Genomic DNA, 16126 nt, shown 5'->3' on the forward strand with positions numbered 1-16126 from the left:
GTACACAAAGTTAGAGAATGTCAGTAATACCATCACAGTAGAGGATTTTTACAGTCCATTGACACCAATGGATATTTTCCAGATAGAAAATCAACAAGGAAACTGGAGCCATAAAGGACACACTAGACCAAATGGATTTAACTGATATTATCAGAGCATTTTACCTCAAACCAAGAGAATATACATCCTTCTCAAGAGCACATAGAACATATCCTAGGATAGAACATGTGTTAGGAAACACAACAAGTCTTAATAAATTTAAAAAGGTGAAAATAATGCGAAGCATCTTCTATGACCACAATGGTAGGAAACTAGAAATCAATTAAAGGAAAAAAAAAACTGAAAACACTCAAATACATGGAGGCTCAATAACATGTCAGTAAGCAATAAATGGTTTAACAATGTGATCAAGAAGAAATCAAAAGATTGAGACAAATGGGAACAACAACCCTAAATCTTTAAGACGTACTGAGAGCAGGCCTAAAACAGAAATTTGTAGCTTTTTAGGCTTATCTCAAGAAATAAGAAAAATCTCAAACAATCTAATCTTATACCTAAAGGAAGTAGAAAAAGAACAACCAAAGCCCAAAGTGAGTAGAAGAAAGAAAATAATAAAGATCAAAGCAGAAATAATGAAATAGAGTCTAAAAACACCATACAGAGGATCAATGAAATCAAGAGCTGATTCTATGGAAAGATAAACAACCATATTCATTAAGACACAAAGAGAGGACCTAAATACATAAAATCGGAAATGAAAGAGAACAAGTAAAAACTGAAACCACAGAAATACAAAGCATTACAAGAAAATATTATACACAACTAAATGCCAATATATTGAACAATCTGGAAGATATGGATAATTTTCCTGGAAACATACGTCTCTTCCAAAACCCAATTAAGAAGCAAAATCTGCAAACCAGACAATCGCGGTTCGATTCCCAGTCAGGGCACATACTGGGGTTGCAGGCTGGTTCCCTGCAGGCCAGTTCCCAGCAGGGGACGCGCAAAAGGCAACCATTCATTGATGTTTCTCTCCCTCTCTCCTTCCCCCCTTCCCCTCTAAATATAAATAAATAAAATCTTAAAAAAAATCTGAAGAGACTGATTGCAACTGATGTAATTGAAACACTAATCAAAAACTCGCAACAAGCCCTGGTTGGCCTAGCTCAGTGGATTGAGCACAGGCTGCAAACCAAAGGGTCGCAGGTACGATTCCCAGTCAGGGTATATGCCTAGGATGCAGGCCAGGACCCCAGTGGGGGCCACATGGGAGGCAACCACACATTGATATTTATCACTCTCTCTTTCTCCCTCTCTAAAAATAAATAAATAAATAAAAATCTTTTAAAAAAACCCTGCAACAAACAAAAGTCCCTGACTGGATGGCTCTATGGGCGTATTTTACCAAGCATTCAAAGAAGAACTGACACCTATCCTTCTCAAACTATTACAAAAACAGTTTCAGGAGGAAGAAAGCCTTCCAAGCTCATTTTATGAGGCCAGCATTATCCTAATTCCAAAACCAGATGATGGTACTATGCAGAAAGGAAATTATAGGCCTATATCCTTGATGAACAGAGATGAAAAAATCCTCAAAAAATATTAGCAAACTGAATCCAGCAACAAATAAAACAGCTCATATACCATGATCAGGTAGGATTTATTCTTGAGGTACAAAGCTGGTACAATATCCTTAAATCCTTTAATGTGACATACCACATAAAAGTGAAGTATAAAATCATATGATCATATCAGTAGATACAGATAAGTATAAAAATCCAGCACCCAGTAACAATAAAAACTCTCAGCAGGCCCTGGCTCATGTAGCTCAGTGGATTGAGTGTGGGCCTGCGAACCAAAGGATTGCAGTTCAATTCCCAGTCAGGGTTATGCCTGGGTTGCAGGTCAGTTCCCACCAGGGGATGCACAAGAGGCAACCATACATTGATATTTCTCTCCCGCTCTCCTTCCCTTCCCCTCTAAAAATAAATAAATAAAATCTTTTAAAAAAACTTTCAGCAAAGTTGGAATAGAGGGAACATATCTTAACATAATAATGACCATATGTGACAAACCCACAGCTAACATTATACTCAGTGGGGGGAAACTAAAACATTTCCCTTAAGATCAGGAACAAGACAGGGATGTCCACTTTCCCCATTCTTATTCAACATAGTACGGGAAGCCTTAGCTATAGCAACCAGACAAGAAGAAATAAAAAGGCATCCAAATTGGAAATTAAGAAGTAAAACTGTCATTATTTGCAGATGACATGCTACTGTATCTAGAGAACCTTAAAAATTTCAACCCCCAAATTACCAGAAGTGATAAATGAATTCAATAAAGCAGCAGGATACAAACTAAATGTCCAGAAATCGGTTGCACTTTGTACACCAGTAATGAATTATCAGAAAGTGAAACTAAGGAAACAATCCCATTTAAAATCGCATCAAAGAGCCTTGACCCGTGTGACTCAGATGGTTGAGCATCAACAATTCGATGCAGTGTAGGCGCATGTGCCTGTACTCAGAAAATTATAAAACACTGAAGAAAGAAATTGAAGAAGATATAAATAGATGGAAACATACCCTTGCTCATGGATAAGGGAAATTGATATTTTCACCTTTTCCATACTTCCAGAAGCATCTATGGATTCAATGTGATTCCTATTAAAATACCAATGGTACATTTCACAGAACTACAACAAATAATCCAAAATTTTATATGAAACTACAAGAGACCCCAAATAACCACAGCAATCTGGGAAAAGAAGAACAAAATGGAGATACCACATTACCTCATGTCAAACTATACTTCTATCAAACTATCAAACTATAGCTGATTTTGATCAGCTATACTGATCAAATCAGCACAGGACTGTCATAAAAACAGACAGATCACTGGAGTAGAATGGAGAGCCCTGAAAGAAATCTACACATATACGGTCAGTTAATATTTGACAAAGAAGGCAAGAACATACAATGAGATAAAAACAGTGTATTCAATAATTGTGTTTGGGCCCTGGCTGGTGTGGCTCAGTGGATTGAGTGCGGGCCTGCAGACCACACGAATGCAGTTCGATTCCCGGTCAGGGCACGTGCCTGGGTTGCAGGCCAGTTCCCAGCAGGGGACTCACGGGAGGCAACCGTACATTGGTATTTCTCTCCTTCTCTCCTTCCCTTCCTCTCTAAAGATAAATAAATAAAATCTTTAAAAAAAATAATTGTGTTTGGGGACTTCCTGCCAAGATGGAGGCACAGGTGGAAACACTGTACCTCCTCACACAACCAAGTTTAAAGATTTAGTCACAAAAACGCAATCAAAACAGACAGAAAATTGAACTGTACCGAAGTCTGACAACAATGAACCATTCAGCCAGACCGATAAACCAGGCAAAGGAGCGAGCAGTGAGACAGACTGCACAAATCAGGGCCCCAGTGATGGGAAATAAAGTGTAAAAGCACCAATTCGAAACACTTTTGGGGGTCGAGGTGCAGGGAGAGGCTCCCAGGCTCACAGAGAGTTCATTGGAGAGACCCACAGGGTCCTGGCTGGTGCACAAGCCCACACATCTGAGAACCAGCGGCAGAAGGGCCCAATTTCCTTGTGGGAAGTAGCAGAGGGGACTGAAATCCAAGAGAGAGTGGAAAAAACACCATTGCGCCTCTCTGACCCCACCCCCACATACAGCTTCACAACCCAGTGACCTGGGTTGCCCCACCCTGGTGAACACCCAGGGCTCCGCTCCTCATATGTAACAGGAGCAAACACAACAACAGCTCAAAGCTCCAGAGCCAATAATTCTAAGTGACCAAGGGGTAGCCAACCTATCAGATGCACAGTTCAAAACTCTGGTGATCAGGATGCTCACAGAACTGGTTGATTTTAGTCACAAATTAGATTTAAAAAATGAAGGCTACACTAAGCGAAATGAAGCAAAATGTACAGGGAACCATTAGTGATGAGAAGGAAACTGGGACTCAAATCAATCGAGTGGACCAGAAAGAAGAAAAAAAAATGACCAAACAGAAAAAAATGAAGAAACAAGAATTCAAAAAAATGAGGAGAGGCTTAGGAACCTTCAGGACATCTTTAAACATTCCAACATCTGAATTATGGGGGTACCAGAAGGGGAAGAGGAACAGCCATGAGTGAAAAACTTATTTGAACAAATAATAAAGGAGAACTTCCCCAATATAGCAAAGGAAATAAACTTCTAGGAAATCCAGGAAGCTCAGAGAGTCCCAAAGAAGTTGGACTCAAGGAGGAACACACCAAGGCACACCATAATTACATTAGCCAAGATTAAAATGAAGGAGAGAATCCTAGAAGCACCAAGAGATAAGGGGACAGTCAACTACACAGGAGTTCCCATCAGATTGTTGGCTGATTTTTCAAGAGACCTTACAGGCAAGGAGCTAGAAAGAAGTATTCCAAGTCATGAAAGGCAAGGACCTCCATCCAAGATTGTTCTATCCAGCAAAGCTTTCATTTAGAATGGAAGGGCAGATAAAGTGCTTCTCACATAAGGTCAAGTTCAAGGAGTTCATCATCACCAAGCCCTTATTATATGAAATGTTAAAGGGACTTATCTAAGAAAAAGAAGATAAAAACTATGAACAGTGAAAGGACAGCAAACTCAGTTATTAACAACCACACCTAAAACAAAAGCAAACTAAGTGGACAGCTAGATCAGGAGCAGAACCATAGAAATGGAGATCACAGGGAGGATTAGCAACAGGGGAGTGGGAGGAGAAGGGGGGAGAAGGTAAAGAGAATAAGTAGCATAGACAATAGGTATAAAATAGACAGGGGGAGGGCAAGAATAGTATGGGAAATATAGAATCTAAAGAACTTATGACACCTGGACATAAACTAAGGGGGGAATTGTGGGGAGGGGGGTGTGCAGGGTGGAGGGGAATGAAGGGGGAAATGGGACAACTGTAATCGCATAATCAATAAAATATATTTTTATTTTTTAAAAATATTTTATTTATTTATCTTTAGAGGGGAAGGGAAGGAGAGAGGGAGAGAAACATCAATGTATGGTTGCCTTTCATGCGTCCCCTGCTGGGAATTGGTCTGCAAGGAACTGGTCTGCAACCCAGGCATGTGCCCTGACTGGGAATCGAACCGAGATTGTTTGGTTCGCAGGCCCGAATAAAATATATTTTTAAAAAATTAAAAAAAATAATAATTGTTTTTGGAAAATCAGACCTATAAATACATGCAAAAAAAGATGGAGCTAGACCACCTTCTTACATCATATAAATAAAAGATTTAAAACCATAAAACCCCTAAAAGAAAACATGGACACTAAAATACCTGACATCTCTCTTAGCAATATTTTTTCTGATATAGAAGAAGGAAACCAAAGAAAATGTAAACAATGGGACTACTAAACTAAAACATTTCTTTGTTTTTACATAGCAAAGAAAAGCATCGACAAAATGAAAAGACAGCCCTAGCTGGTGTGGCTCATTGGCTGGTACATTGTCCCATAAACCAAAATGTCATGGGTTCAACTTCCAGTCAGAGCACATACTCAGGTTGCAGATTTGATCCCCTATGGGGACACATACAAGAAGGCAACCAACTGATATTTCTCTCTCTCTCTCTGTCTGTCTGTCTCAAGCATGAAAAACTGTCCTCAGAGGAGGATAAAAAATAATAATAAATAAAAAGACAACCTACTGAATGGGTAAAGATATTCTCCAATGATACCTTCAATAAGAAATTAGTATCCAAAATCTATAAAAAACTCATACTACGCAACACCAAAAATTCCATACAATCCAACTAAAAAATGTGCAGAGTTCCTGAATACATGCTTCTGCAAAGATGATATAAAGATGGATGGTCAATAGATATATGTAAAGTTGTTTAACATCACTAATCATCAGAAAAACACAAATTGAAATCTCAATAAAATATCACCTCATACATGTCAGAACGGCTATCATCAATAAATCAACAAACAAGAAATGTTGGCAAAGATGTGGAAAAAAGTGCACCCTCATGCACTCTTGGTACAAATGCAGATTGGTGCAAACACTGAAGAAAACAATGTGGAGGTTTCTAAAAATGAAATATGGTACTGCCTTATGACCCAGCAATTCCACTTCTGGGTATATACCAGAAGACTCCCAAAACACTAATGCAAAAGACTATATGCACCCTTTGTTCATTGCAGCATTATTTACAATCACCCACATATGGAAGCAATCCAAGTTCCCATCAATAGAAGAGTGTAAAATACTGGCACTACATATATATAACGGAATATTACCTGGTCATAAAAAGAGAATGAAGCTTCCCATTTACAACAGCATTGTGGGACCTAAAGGGTATTTTGCCAAATGAAATAAGTCAGAGAAAGACAAATACCATATGATTTCACTTATATTTGGAATCTCAAGAATAATATAAACAAACAAAGTACAAACAGACTCAGATGCAGATAACAAAGCAATGTTTGCCAGATGGGAGGGGTGTTGCAGGGCTGGGTAAAAAAGTGAAAGGATTGAGAAGTACAGATTCTAGTATAGTAACTAGAAAATAATCACGGGGATGTAAAGTACAGCATAAGAAATACAGTCAATGTGCTGATTGAGTGGATGAACTGGTTGAAGCATCATCTGCACCAAAGGATTGCTGGTTTGATGGGTGCACATGACTAGGTTGTGGGTTTGACCCCTGATCAGAGCGTGTACAGGAGTCAACCAATTGATATTTCTCTCTCTCTCTCTCTATCCCCCCTAGCTCTAAAATCAATAAACTAGTCCTTAGGTGAAAATATAAACAAAAGAAGGATATTGAATAATATTATAATAATTACGTATAGTGCTAAGTGGGCACTGAAAATATAGGAAGAACACTTGGGAAAGTATATGATTGTCTAACCACTATGCTATATACCTGAAAGCAATGCAAAATATTATTGAAGGTAAACTGAAAAAGAAAGAAAGAAAATGAAGGTATGTTCCAAATGTAAATCCAACTAATTTAAATGAAAGTGGTGTTGGCAAAAGAAAGGATTTGTCTGGATGTAAATTTTAGACATATTATTTAAAAATCACTCACATTCTGTAAAATAAACGTATGTATACTTAGAAAAAGTTTGACCTGTTGTGTGACATCTTAGAAAATAAAGCAACAACAAGAAAAAAGAATCTGATGAGTGCTCACTTCAGCAGCACATATACTAAATTGGAATGATACAGAGAAGATTAGCATGGCCCCTGTGCAAGGATGACATGAAAATTCATAAAGCATTCCATATTTTTAATAAATATGTGTGGTATCAGGTGGGTATAAGACTTACTGAGGATAATCACTTTGTAAGTTATATAAGTGTATGATCACTACATTGCACACCTGAAATTAATATAATATTGTACATGAACTATAACTATTGAATAATAAAAATATTTTCAATATAAAAAAGAATCTGATGAAAGCAATGGACTCACTTCCTAGAAAAACAGACACACGCTTTCAGTTCTGCACCCAAGTTCCAAAAAGTTTATAAAATGTCCAAACCCATCTACCAACCCTGTAGAACTGTAAGGTCCAATGTTAGGAACTAGAGGCATGTGGACATTTACATTGAAATGTATTAAGATAAAAACTGCAAGTGCTTGACAACCATGGGTGCATAGAGGAGAGCATACAGCTCTCTCTAGAATTTGCTAAAAACACCCACCATTAGACACTCTCCTCATGGAGAGTTCTCTGTGCAGGCTTGTATCTCCACTCCCAATCTAATAACAATTTTCTTGTGAGTCTGAACATAAGTAGGCAAGAAATACTATACTAGTGAGTAACCCTAGCCACCTTCAATCACTGGCATCTTAGTGAGAGCCATGCCCTGCAAAGGCAAAAACTCAACAATCCCCCATTCTTCTCCAATCCAGGTTTGTGTAGTTCAGCCAACATCACTGTGATACTCATCCTGCAATGGCAGTCCAAGTGGCTTTCTCATGACAAAAACACACTGCACAGGGCAGGCCATCAGGAATCCCACCTGCATTTAGCCAGGTGCTGTTACAGGCCTCCTACATATATTAGTTCATTTGGCCCTCACCCAATCAATGTTGGGGGGGGGTACTAGTATTATGCCCTAACTACAGATGAGGGCACTGAGGCTTGAGGCTTAGGACAGAATAATAGGTCCCACGACCCATAGCAAATGTCAGAGGGAAATGGTGATGAGGTTAGGAACCACAGACTCCTGCTATGCTCATGCCTAAAAACATCCAAATGTTCTTAGTTCAGTCTCGGAGGTCACGTAGGCAGGCACATTCATATCTCCACAGTTGTGAAGACCTGTATCTGCCTGTGTGCTATGGGTCCTCTCTCTCTGCATTTACCCGCACAGCTCACCTACCTAAGTCTTCTTTCCTGGACCAGACCAAGAAATAAAATACTCACGACTCTTTTCCTGCCCAGTCATCAAGAAACGACACTCTGTTCCCACTTCACCCTGGGCTAGTTTCCTAAAGGGCACCCATTGCCTCTCTCTGTAACATCCTCTTCATAAAATTGCCTCTGGCAGACCCAAATGCATGGAAAGCGAACGGCCGTGTGTCTGGCACAGAGACAGCTCTGCTACAAGAACTCATTCCTAAAAAGCGTCCACTCCCCCGGTCTAGGCACGTGAGGGTCGTTAGGGGAATCCAGGAATCCGCCAGTTTAGGCCAGGGTCCCACCTCCCATGTCCTCCAGCCTCACAGTTGGCGGCTCTCCCCTGACTGACCCAAACCTTACCTCAGGTCTCCCACGGAATTGATCCTCCGGGATCCCCTCCACTGGCTTTTCGGGATGAAAACTTCACTTCTCCTCAGGTGTAATGGCTTCTCTCCAGACCCTCCCGAATGAACGTGCCCCTCACAGGGCCCGTGGATAAAGAGGCGCTCGGAAAGAGGCAATGGGCGTCCTGAAAAGAGGGCACGAGGGAAAAGGTGTCCCTAGAGACAAGTCCCTAAACATCTAAAAGCCGGTTTAAAATGGGACGCCAGGAGCGAGCGCGGGGCTCCAGTGCGCCCCCTACTGGTGAATAGGTCCCGCTTCCCGGAGAGCCGCTGCCGGCCCCTGGTATCCCCGTAGAAGACCCTGTGGGGTCTCAAGGAGCGCGGTGGGGGGGGGGGGGGGAGGGGACCCAGGCGGGAAAGGGGCCGTTACCCTTTGTTCCTACTGGCGCGACCCATGGAAGGAATTGCGGGATGCGCAGCCTTTCCTCCTAGTCGCTCTGGAACCACGTGGAGCAGAGTTGGACGTGAATGGCTACTGTGGCTTCTGAGTGGGAAGGAAGCCTGCCGCGCCGTCCATTTTCGTCCCGCTTCAAAGCACAAGGTCTGGTGTCCGCTGCTCAAAATTCACAGTTCTCGTTTAAAGAGGAGGGCAGGGTGCCCGCTGCTCTTTCCACATCACCCGCCCATGAAGGGCCGGTATCTCGGTGCCCACCGCGCCTTCACTTCCCGGCTCCCGTTAGGTTTGGGGGCGTGGTTCCCGCCGTGCCTTCTATTTTCGGGGAGCGTGAAAGGACTGTATCCCTGCGCCCACTGCCCCTTCACTTCCCTGTTTGGGTTTAGAGTGGGGGACCTAGCACCTTCGGCTAGCCTTCCATTGTCTCCCGGCCTGAAGGTGAAACCGGCAAAGACAGCGGCACTTAGGCTGGCTCTTAGGTACCAAATCCAACCAGCAGAGTCAGGGATTCGATCCTTACGCGCTCTTTATTCAGACGGCCAGCAATCTGAGGAGATAGCGGGTTTGCACCCTAACAAAACAGTCTTAACATTTTCTTTCCAAGGAAGCCTTTTATAATAGGGCATAAACAAGGTGTGGTGAGGGGTTTTGAAATTAAGGGAGATAATTAGGTGAAAGAAACTGTAGCACACTCCTCTTGGGTATCCTCACCCAGGGGCCGCTAGTCCTCTGTCTCTCCCTGGAGCACAATGGCCTGGATGCCTCCACTCATTCCCCATGCTGTAATCTCTAGCGTGCCCCAGGAGATCTGCCCCATTCTGTCCCCTGAGTGGTGGACCTTATCTGCAGTTCCTGAAACAATAGCTTTAACATATGCATTACCTACTAGACTTAACTTTACCTTAAACTAAAATTTTCCAACTCTTGAGTTATCTATCAAAGGGACAGTAGCCCTACCTGCCCCCATTTCATCCCCACCCTCTGTGGTGGGAGAATATCATGCTGGAACTTGCTAAAAACTGTGATTTCTGTGCCACACCTGAAACCCTTACGTGCTGACCCTTGTGTGGCATCCAATGAGAACACTTTAATAAGTGTTCCTGGGATTTCGCTGGTCCCTTGTTATAACATTACTGGTGGGACTCTTTTGGAGTCCTTGCCTTATGCAACATGGGAGACCTCAGACTCAACACAAACAATGCACTAAATAGAATTATTATATTATTAAAATATCTCAAAAAATAAATAGTTACCATTGTGAACTAGCAATTTCACTCCCTAGTACAGGTACAAGACAATTCAAACCAAGTGTCCACACAAGCAATCATATATGTATTCATAAAAGCCTAGTTTTAGAGGAAAATGGGGGACTTTATGTCCATTCATTGATTATTGAATAAACAAAGTGGTCTATCTGTGCAGTGGAGGGGGATTTTAGCCATATAAAAACATAAAGTAGTGGTGCCTTCTACACCATGGATGGATTGTGAAGACATTTTTCTACCTGAACGAAGCCAGTCACAAAGCAGTATGCATTCGTTGTATGACTCCATGTGTAGGAAAAGCACAGACTAGGCAAACCCCAAGAACCAAAACTGAGATTGGTGGTCGAGGAGGCTGCTGGTGTTGAAGATAATGATGATGATTCCTGATGGTTATCTCTATTTTGGGGGGAGATGTTGAAAAGTTCCTGGAATTTGTAGTGATGTTGTTTGCAAATGAATATACTTTATGAACATACTCAAAAGCCCCCAAATTTTACATTTTAGAGAGTAATATTCATGGTATGTTAATTTTGTCTCTAAATGAGTGAACAGAGTCCCCTCAATCTTAATTGACCTTGTTTCAAAAAGTATCTCTGCCACTTCAACATACCCTGCTTTTTATTTTTTAATTTATTTTTATTTAAGAATAGTTGGTATACAATCTTATATTGGTTATATTAGTTTCAGGTGCACAGTATAGATATTCAGCATATTTATACCTTGTAATGTGATCACTCCACTGATTCTAGTAATCATCTGTCACTGTGTAAACTTATCACAGTAGTATTGGCTGTACTCCCCTTCTCCTTGCACCTATTCCCCCACCCCTGCCCTACCCAATAACCATCCTTTTGGTCGATGTTTCTATGAGTTTGTTTTTGTTTTTTTAGATTCCACATAAGGTATTGGTCCTTCTCTGCCTGAATTATTTCACTTAGTGTAACACACACTAGGTCCATCTATGTTGTTGCAAATGGCAAGATTTTGTCCTTTTCTATTGATGCATAATATTACAGTGTGTGTGTGTGTGTGTGTGTCTGTCTGTCTTCTTTATCCATTCATCTTTTGATGGAAACCTACACTGCTTCCATACCATGGCTATTGTAAATAATGCTGCAATGAGCATCGATTTTTGAGGAATCTCCATACTGTTTTCCATGCAGGCTGAACTAGTGTGCAGTCCCACCAACAGTGCACAAGTGCTCCCTTTTCTTCACACCCTCTCCAACAGGTTATTTGTTGACTTTTTGATGATAGCCTTTCTAACTGGTGTTAAGTGGTATCTCATTGTGGTTTTGATTTGCATTTTTGTGATGATTGGTTATGTTGAGCATCTTTACATATGTCTGTTGGCCATCTGTGTATCTTCTTTGGAGATAGGTATATTTGAGTCCTCTGCCCAGTGTTGGATTGGATTGTTCTTTGTTGTTGTTATTGACTTGTACAAGTTTCTTATAGATTTTGAATATCAACCCTTCATCAGATATATTGTTAGCAAATATATCCTACCATTGAGTTAGTTTTCCTTTCTCTTGTTGAAGGTTCCCTTCACAGGGCAGAAGCCTCTGAGTTCGATGATGTCCTGTTTATTTATCTTTGCTTCTGTTTTTCTTAGTGAGGGGACTTATCAAATGAGATATTACTCAGAGTGTCCTGACTGGTGTGGCTCTGTAGATTGGGCATCGTCCTGCAAAGCCAAGAGTTGCCGGTTCGATTCTGGGTCAGGGCACATGCCTGGGTTTCAGGTTTGATCCCTTCCTTTCCCCCTCCTTTCCCTTCCTGCTAAAAATAAATACATAAATAAAATCTTTAAAAAAACTTATTATTCAGACTGATATCAAAGAGTTTACTTCCTACATTTTCTTATAGGAGAATAATGTTTTCAGGACTTATTTTTTAGTCTTTAATGTGTTCATTTTTGTATATGGTGTAAGAGGTTAGTTCATTATCTTTTTTGCATGTAGCTGTCCAATTTTCCCAGCACCAGTAATTGAAGAGACTGTCATTAATCCAGTTTCTGTTTTTACCTCCTATGTCATAGATTAGTTGACCAAATAAGCTACGGCTTATTTCAGGGCTCTCTATTCTGTTCCATAAATCTCTGGGTCTGTTTTTGTGCTAGTACCATATATTTGGATTATTGTAGCTTTGCACTAAAATCTGAGATCAGGGAATGTTATAATTCCCACTTTCTTCTTCTTTTTTAAAATTTTTATTTATTTTTAGACAGAGAGGAAGGATGGGAGAAAGAGAGGAAAAGAGACATCAATGTGTGGTTGCCTCCCATGTGGCCCCTACTGGGGACCTGGCCCACAACCCAGGCATGTGCCCTGATTGGGAATCAGGGCTGGGGACCCTTTGGTTTGAAGCCCATGCTCAATCCACTGAGCTACACCAGCCAGGGCCCACTTTGTTCTTCTTTGTCAAGATTGCTTTAGCTAGTCAGGGTCTTTTCTTGGCTTCCTATGAACTTTAGGATTGTTTGGTTTAGGTCTGGGAAGAATGACATTGGTACTTTGATAGGAATTTCCTTGAATCTGTAAAGTAGTTTGGGTAGTATGATCATTTCAACAATATTAATCCTTCCAATCTTTATCCTTCCATTTACTTGTATCCTCTTTCTTCAATCCTAATTTCTTGTATCCTAATTTCTTACTTCAGTGTCTTAACAGTTTTTAGAGTACAGGTCCTTCACCTCCTTGGTTAAGTTTTTTCCTAGGTATTTTACTCTTTTTGATGCAATTCAACATATCCTGCTTTAACTGAAAAATTCCCCTTTCTTCCAGATCATCCGACAATAACTTATAGGTGATTTAGACCCTTCTCAGAAGACTTGCCTGGCCTGTTAATAGAAAGTCTGCAGCTGCAGGAGCTCACAGTTTCTGCATGTAACTTTTGTTACATAGTCCTATCATTAGACCATATATTTGTTTGTCTCAGATACCAAAGATTGACTGTGAGCCAGCTACCTTCAGGGTCTTTACAGTGTCTGCATGTCCTGGTGAGAGCCCAGTACATGTCTTTCTGGTTCAACCTGAGAATTTTATGCATCTGCTATTTGTGCATTGATACCCTTAGAGGCTCATCCCTTTTCAGGAAATATACTGGGCTGGGTGTTATTGTATTACCAAAGTTCAGTGAACTCAGTATTGAAGCTATTGGGGAAAACAAAAACAAAAAAGTATCATGTCCTCAGTAAAATCTGAAACACCTGTGCCTACTGAACAGTAGGTAAATTCACCCAACCAGAACTCATGGAAACCTTGATTTCTAGCCAGTCACTCACAGGGCTTTTGCCCATCCAGGCATCAGAACTTTGTAACTGATCTGTAGGAATTATCAGCATGGACAATTTTGAGAGTCATATGCCAGCACAAAAAAAATGACATCCATAGTTCATGACTAATAAAATAGTGTTACTCTCCCAGGCAGAAAATATGGTCTAAGAGTGATACAAATATGGCTCAGTCCCTGGCTGGTGTGCCTCAGTGGATTGAGTGTTGCCCTGTGAACCAAAGGGTTGCATGTTCAATTCCCAGTCAGAGCATATGCCTGGGTTGAGGGCCAGGTCCCCAGTGGGGTTGCACAAGAGGTGACCACAAAAAAAAGGAGATAACCTCTATAAAACACTTAGGCAAAGACCTCATCAACAGTTTTTAGTCAAAATTAACCTCAATGCCCGTGCAATTGCTATTTACTCCACTCGGAGGCCTCTTCCTCCAGGTTTTTTTGGTGGTTTTTTGTTGCTGTTGTTTTTGTATTGGGGGGGGAGGGAGGAAGAGAGGGAGAGAAACATCAATGTTTGGTTGTCTCTTGCCTGCCCCCTACTGGAGACCTGGTCCACAACCCAGGCATGTGTACTGACTGGGAATCCAACCAGTGACCCTTGCGTTCACAGGCCCACACTCAATCCATTGAGCTACACCAGACAGGGCTCTTCCTTTAGCTTTTTAATGGCTATATCCTTCCCATAGTTCCTCAGATTTCACCTCAAATGTAACTTCCTTAGGGTTGCTTTCCCGGGCCAAATTCTATGAAAAACTTGTCTTCTTCTACTATGAAACACTCTATCACACACTCCTGGTGTAATTTCTTCATGTCCCTGGCTATTAGCTAAAAAGTCTTATTTACAAATGTATAGTATGTCTCTCTCCACTTAAATATTAGCTCCTTGAAGGAAAAGATTTTGTTGCTGTTTTTATGCTTTGCTCCCAGCACCTACAACAATGCCTGGCAGATAATTCTTGCCCAATAAATACTTGAAGTATTGAATCAGGAAAGGGTTATATACAGGGAAATTCAAGGCCACCTATGGAGAGGATTGGGGGTTTCAAGATGACTGAGACCAAATTATAATATTTTACTTCCCCACTTGCTTCTTTCTTAAAAGTATTCATTCTTACACCTGATAATATTATACAGCTGGCTGTAAAGAGAAGGGGTACTGCTCAGTAGAGCTGAGATCCAGTCCTAGCTAGGGTTCTTGTGATATGGTCTTGTGATCTGGTTTTGTGATCTGCTCACAGGGCACAGACCATGGCAACGATTTGTAGGAGAAATCATCCAGTAACTTGGAGTTAATTCCCTGGTGTACGTGAGATGCAGTTTGTAGTGATATGTTGTTCCTCAAGCTATGAAAACTCTGTAAAGGACAGTGGAAGGTGGTGTGAAAAGGAGGGCCCTTTGGATGGGCCTTCTCTACAGAATCAGCATGGCAGTCTAGCGCACCAGCCCTCCAGTTCTCCACACCACCCCCCCCAGGGAAGCAGCGCCTTCCAATTTTCACAGGCCCTGTGGCTTGCCAGCCAGTGGCATGGAAAGGAGAGCTTGCTAGAGGAGCTGGTGCCCTGGGCGAGGCTGTAACTGCTGCAGCAACTATGTGGCTCGCAGGAAGAGGCTTGGATAGGATAAGGGCGGAGCTAGGCTGGTGAGAGGGTGGAGCTGTTCTTAGACAAAGAGGAGGAGCAGTGGCTGCTGCAGCTGAGGCCAGAGGAAACCAGCCAGGGAGCAGACCCAGGGCTGGGATTCAGGGAACCCTGGCCTCACGCCCACCTGCCAGCCGCTGGTGCTCCAGTGGTGGCGAGGTCTGCATCTGCAAGGCCCATGGCGGCATCCACAGCTCTGTCAGCAGTGGCGGCGGTGGCAACGCTGTCTGGCCTGGCACTGCGACTGTCCCGCTCTGCAGCAGCCCGTGGCTCTTACTGTGCCTTCTGCAAGGGGCTCACGCGCACGCTGCTCACCTTCTTTGATCTGGCCTGGCGGCTGCGCATGAACTTCCCCTATTTCTACATCGTGGCCTCGGTGATGCTCAACGTCCGCCTGCAGATGCGGATCGAGTGAGCGCCTGTGGCCACAGTGACCCACAGGAGGGTCCTGCGCCAACCAGCCCTCCCGTGCGTCCACCCGCCCACAAGGAGGACAGTGCAGCCGCCCAGATCCCCCGGAGGCGGTATGGAAAGGAGGCGGGGCGGCCCAGACCTCTAGACCCTAGCGCTCCAGAGAGGACGCTGGCCACTGAGCCACCCAGGCCACCGAACACCAGACCCACGCGTGACCTGCAGCGCACCCCTCGCGACCAGTGCTGGATTGCACAAAAACCTCAGAAAACGGAGCCGTGACTTTGGGTTTGAGGACATGATCTGAGTACAGCC

At 42.3% G+C, this 16126-nt stretch overlaps 1 protein-coding gene and 1 non-coding gene across 2 annotated transcripts; both read left to right on the top strand.

Annotated features, from left to right (window-relative positions):
* The first annotated feature begins 7183 nt into the window (after window positions 1-7183).
* Window positions 7184-7289, top strand: LOC119049314 (U6 spliceosomal RNA). Its single transcript, XR_005082497.2, has one exon. It is a non-coding gene; the product is annotated as a U6 spliceosomal RNA (small nuclear RNA).
* An 8278-nt stretch (window positions 7290-15567) lies between these two features.
* Window positions 15568-15815, top strand: LOC128626931 (small integral membrane protein 10-like protein 2A). The gene has a single exon (XM_053662394.1). The coding sequence runs from the start codon at window positions 15579-15581 to the stop codon at window positions 15813-15815; it is 237 nt and encodes a 78-aa protein (XP_053518369.1). The 5' UTR covers window positions 15568-15578.
* Window positions 15816-16126: the final 311 nt, after the last annotated feature.

This window comes from Artibeus jamaicensis, unplaced genomic scaffold (assembly GCF_021234435.1).
Source record: "Artibeus jamaicensis isolate MK-2021 breed Jamaican fruit bat unplaced genomic scaffold, CSHL_Jam_final contig_240, whole genome shotgun sequence".
NCBI classification, from domain to species: domain Eukaryota; kingdom Metazoa; phylum Chordata; class Mammalia; order Chiroptera; family Phyllostomidae; genus Artibeus; species Artibeus jamaicensis.

What these genes read in the sequence shown, in the direction of transcription:
- LOC128626931 (XM_053662394.1), top strand. Translation starts at nt 15,579, where the DNA reads ATGGCGGCATCCACAGCTCTGTCAGCAGTGGCGGCGGTGGCAACGCTG.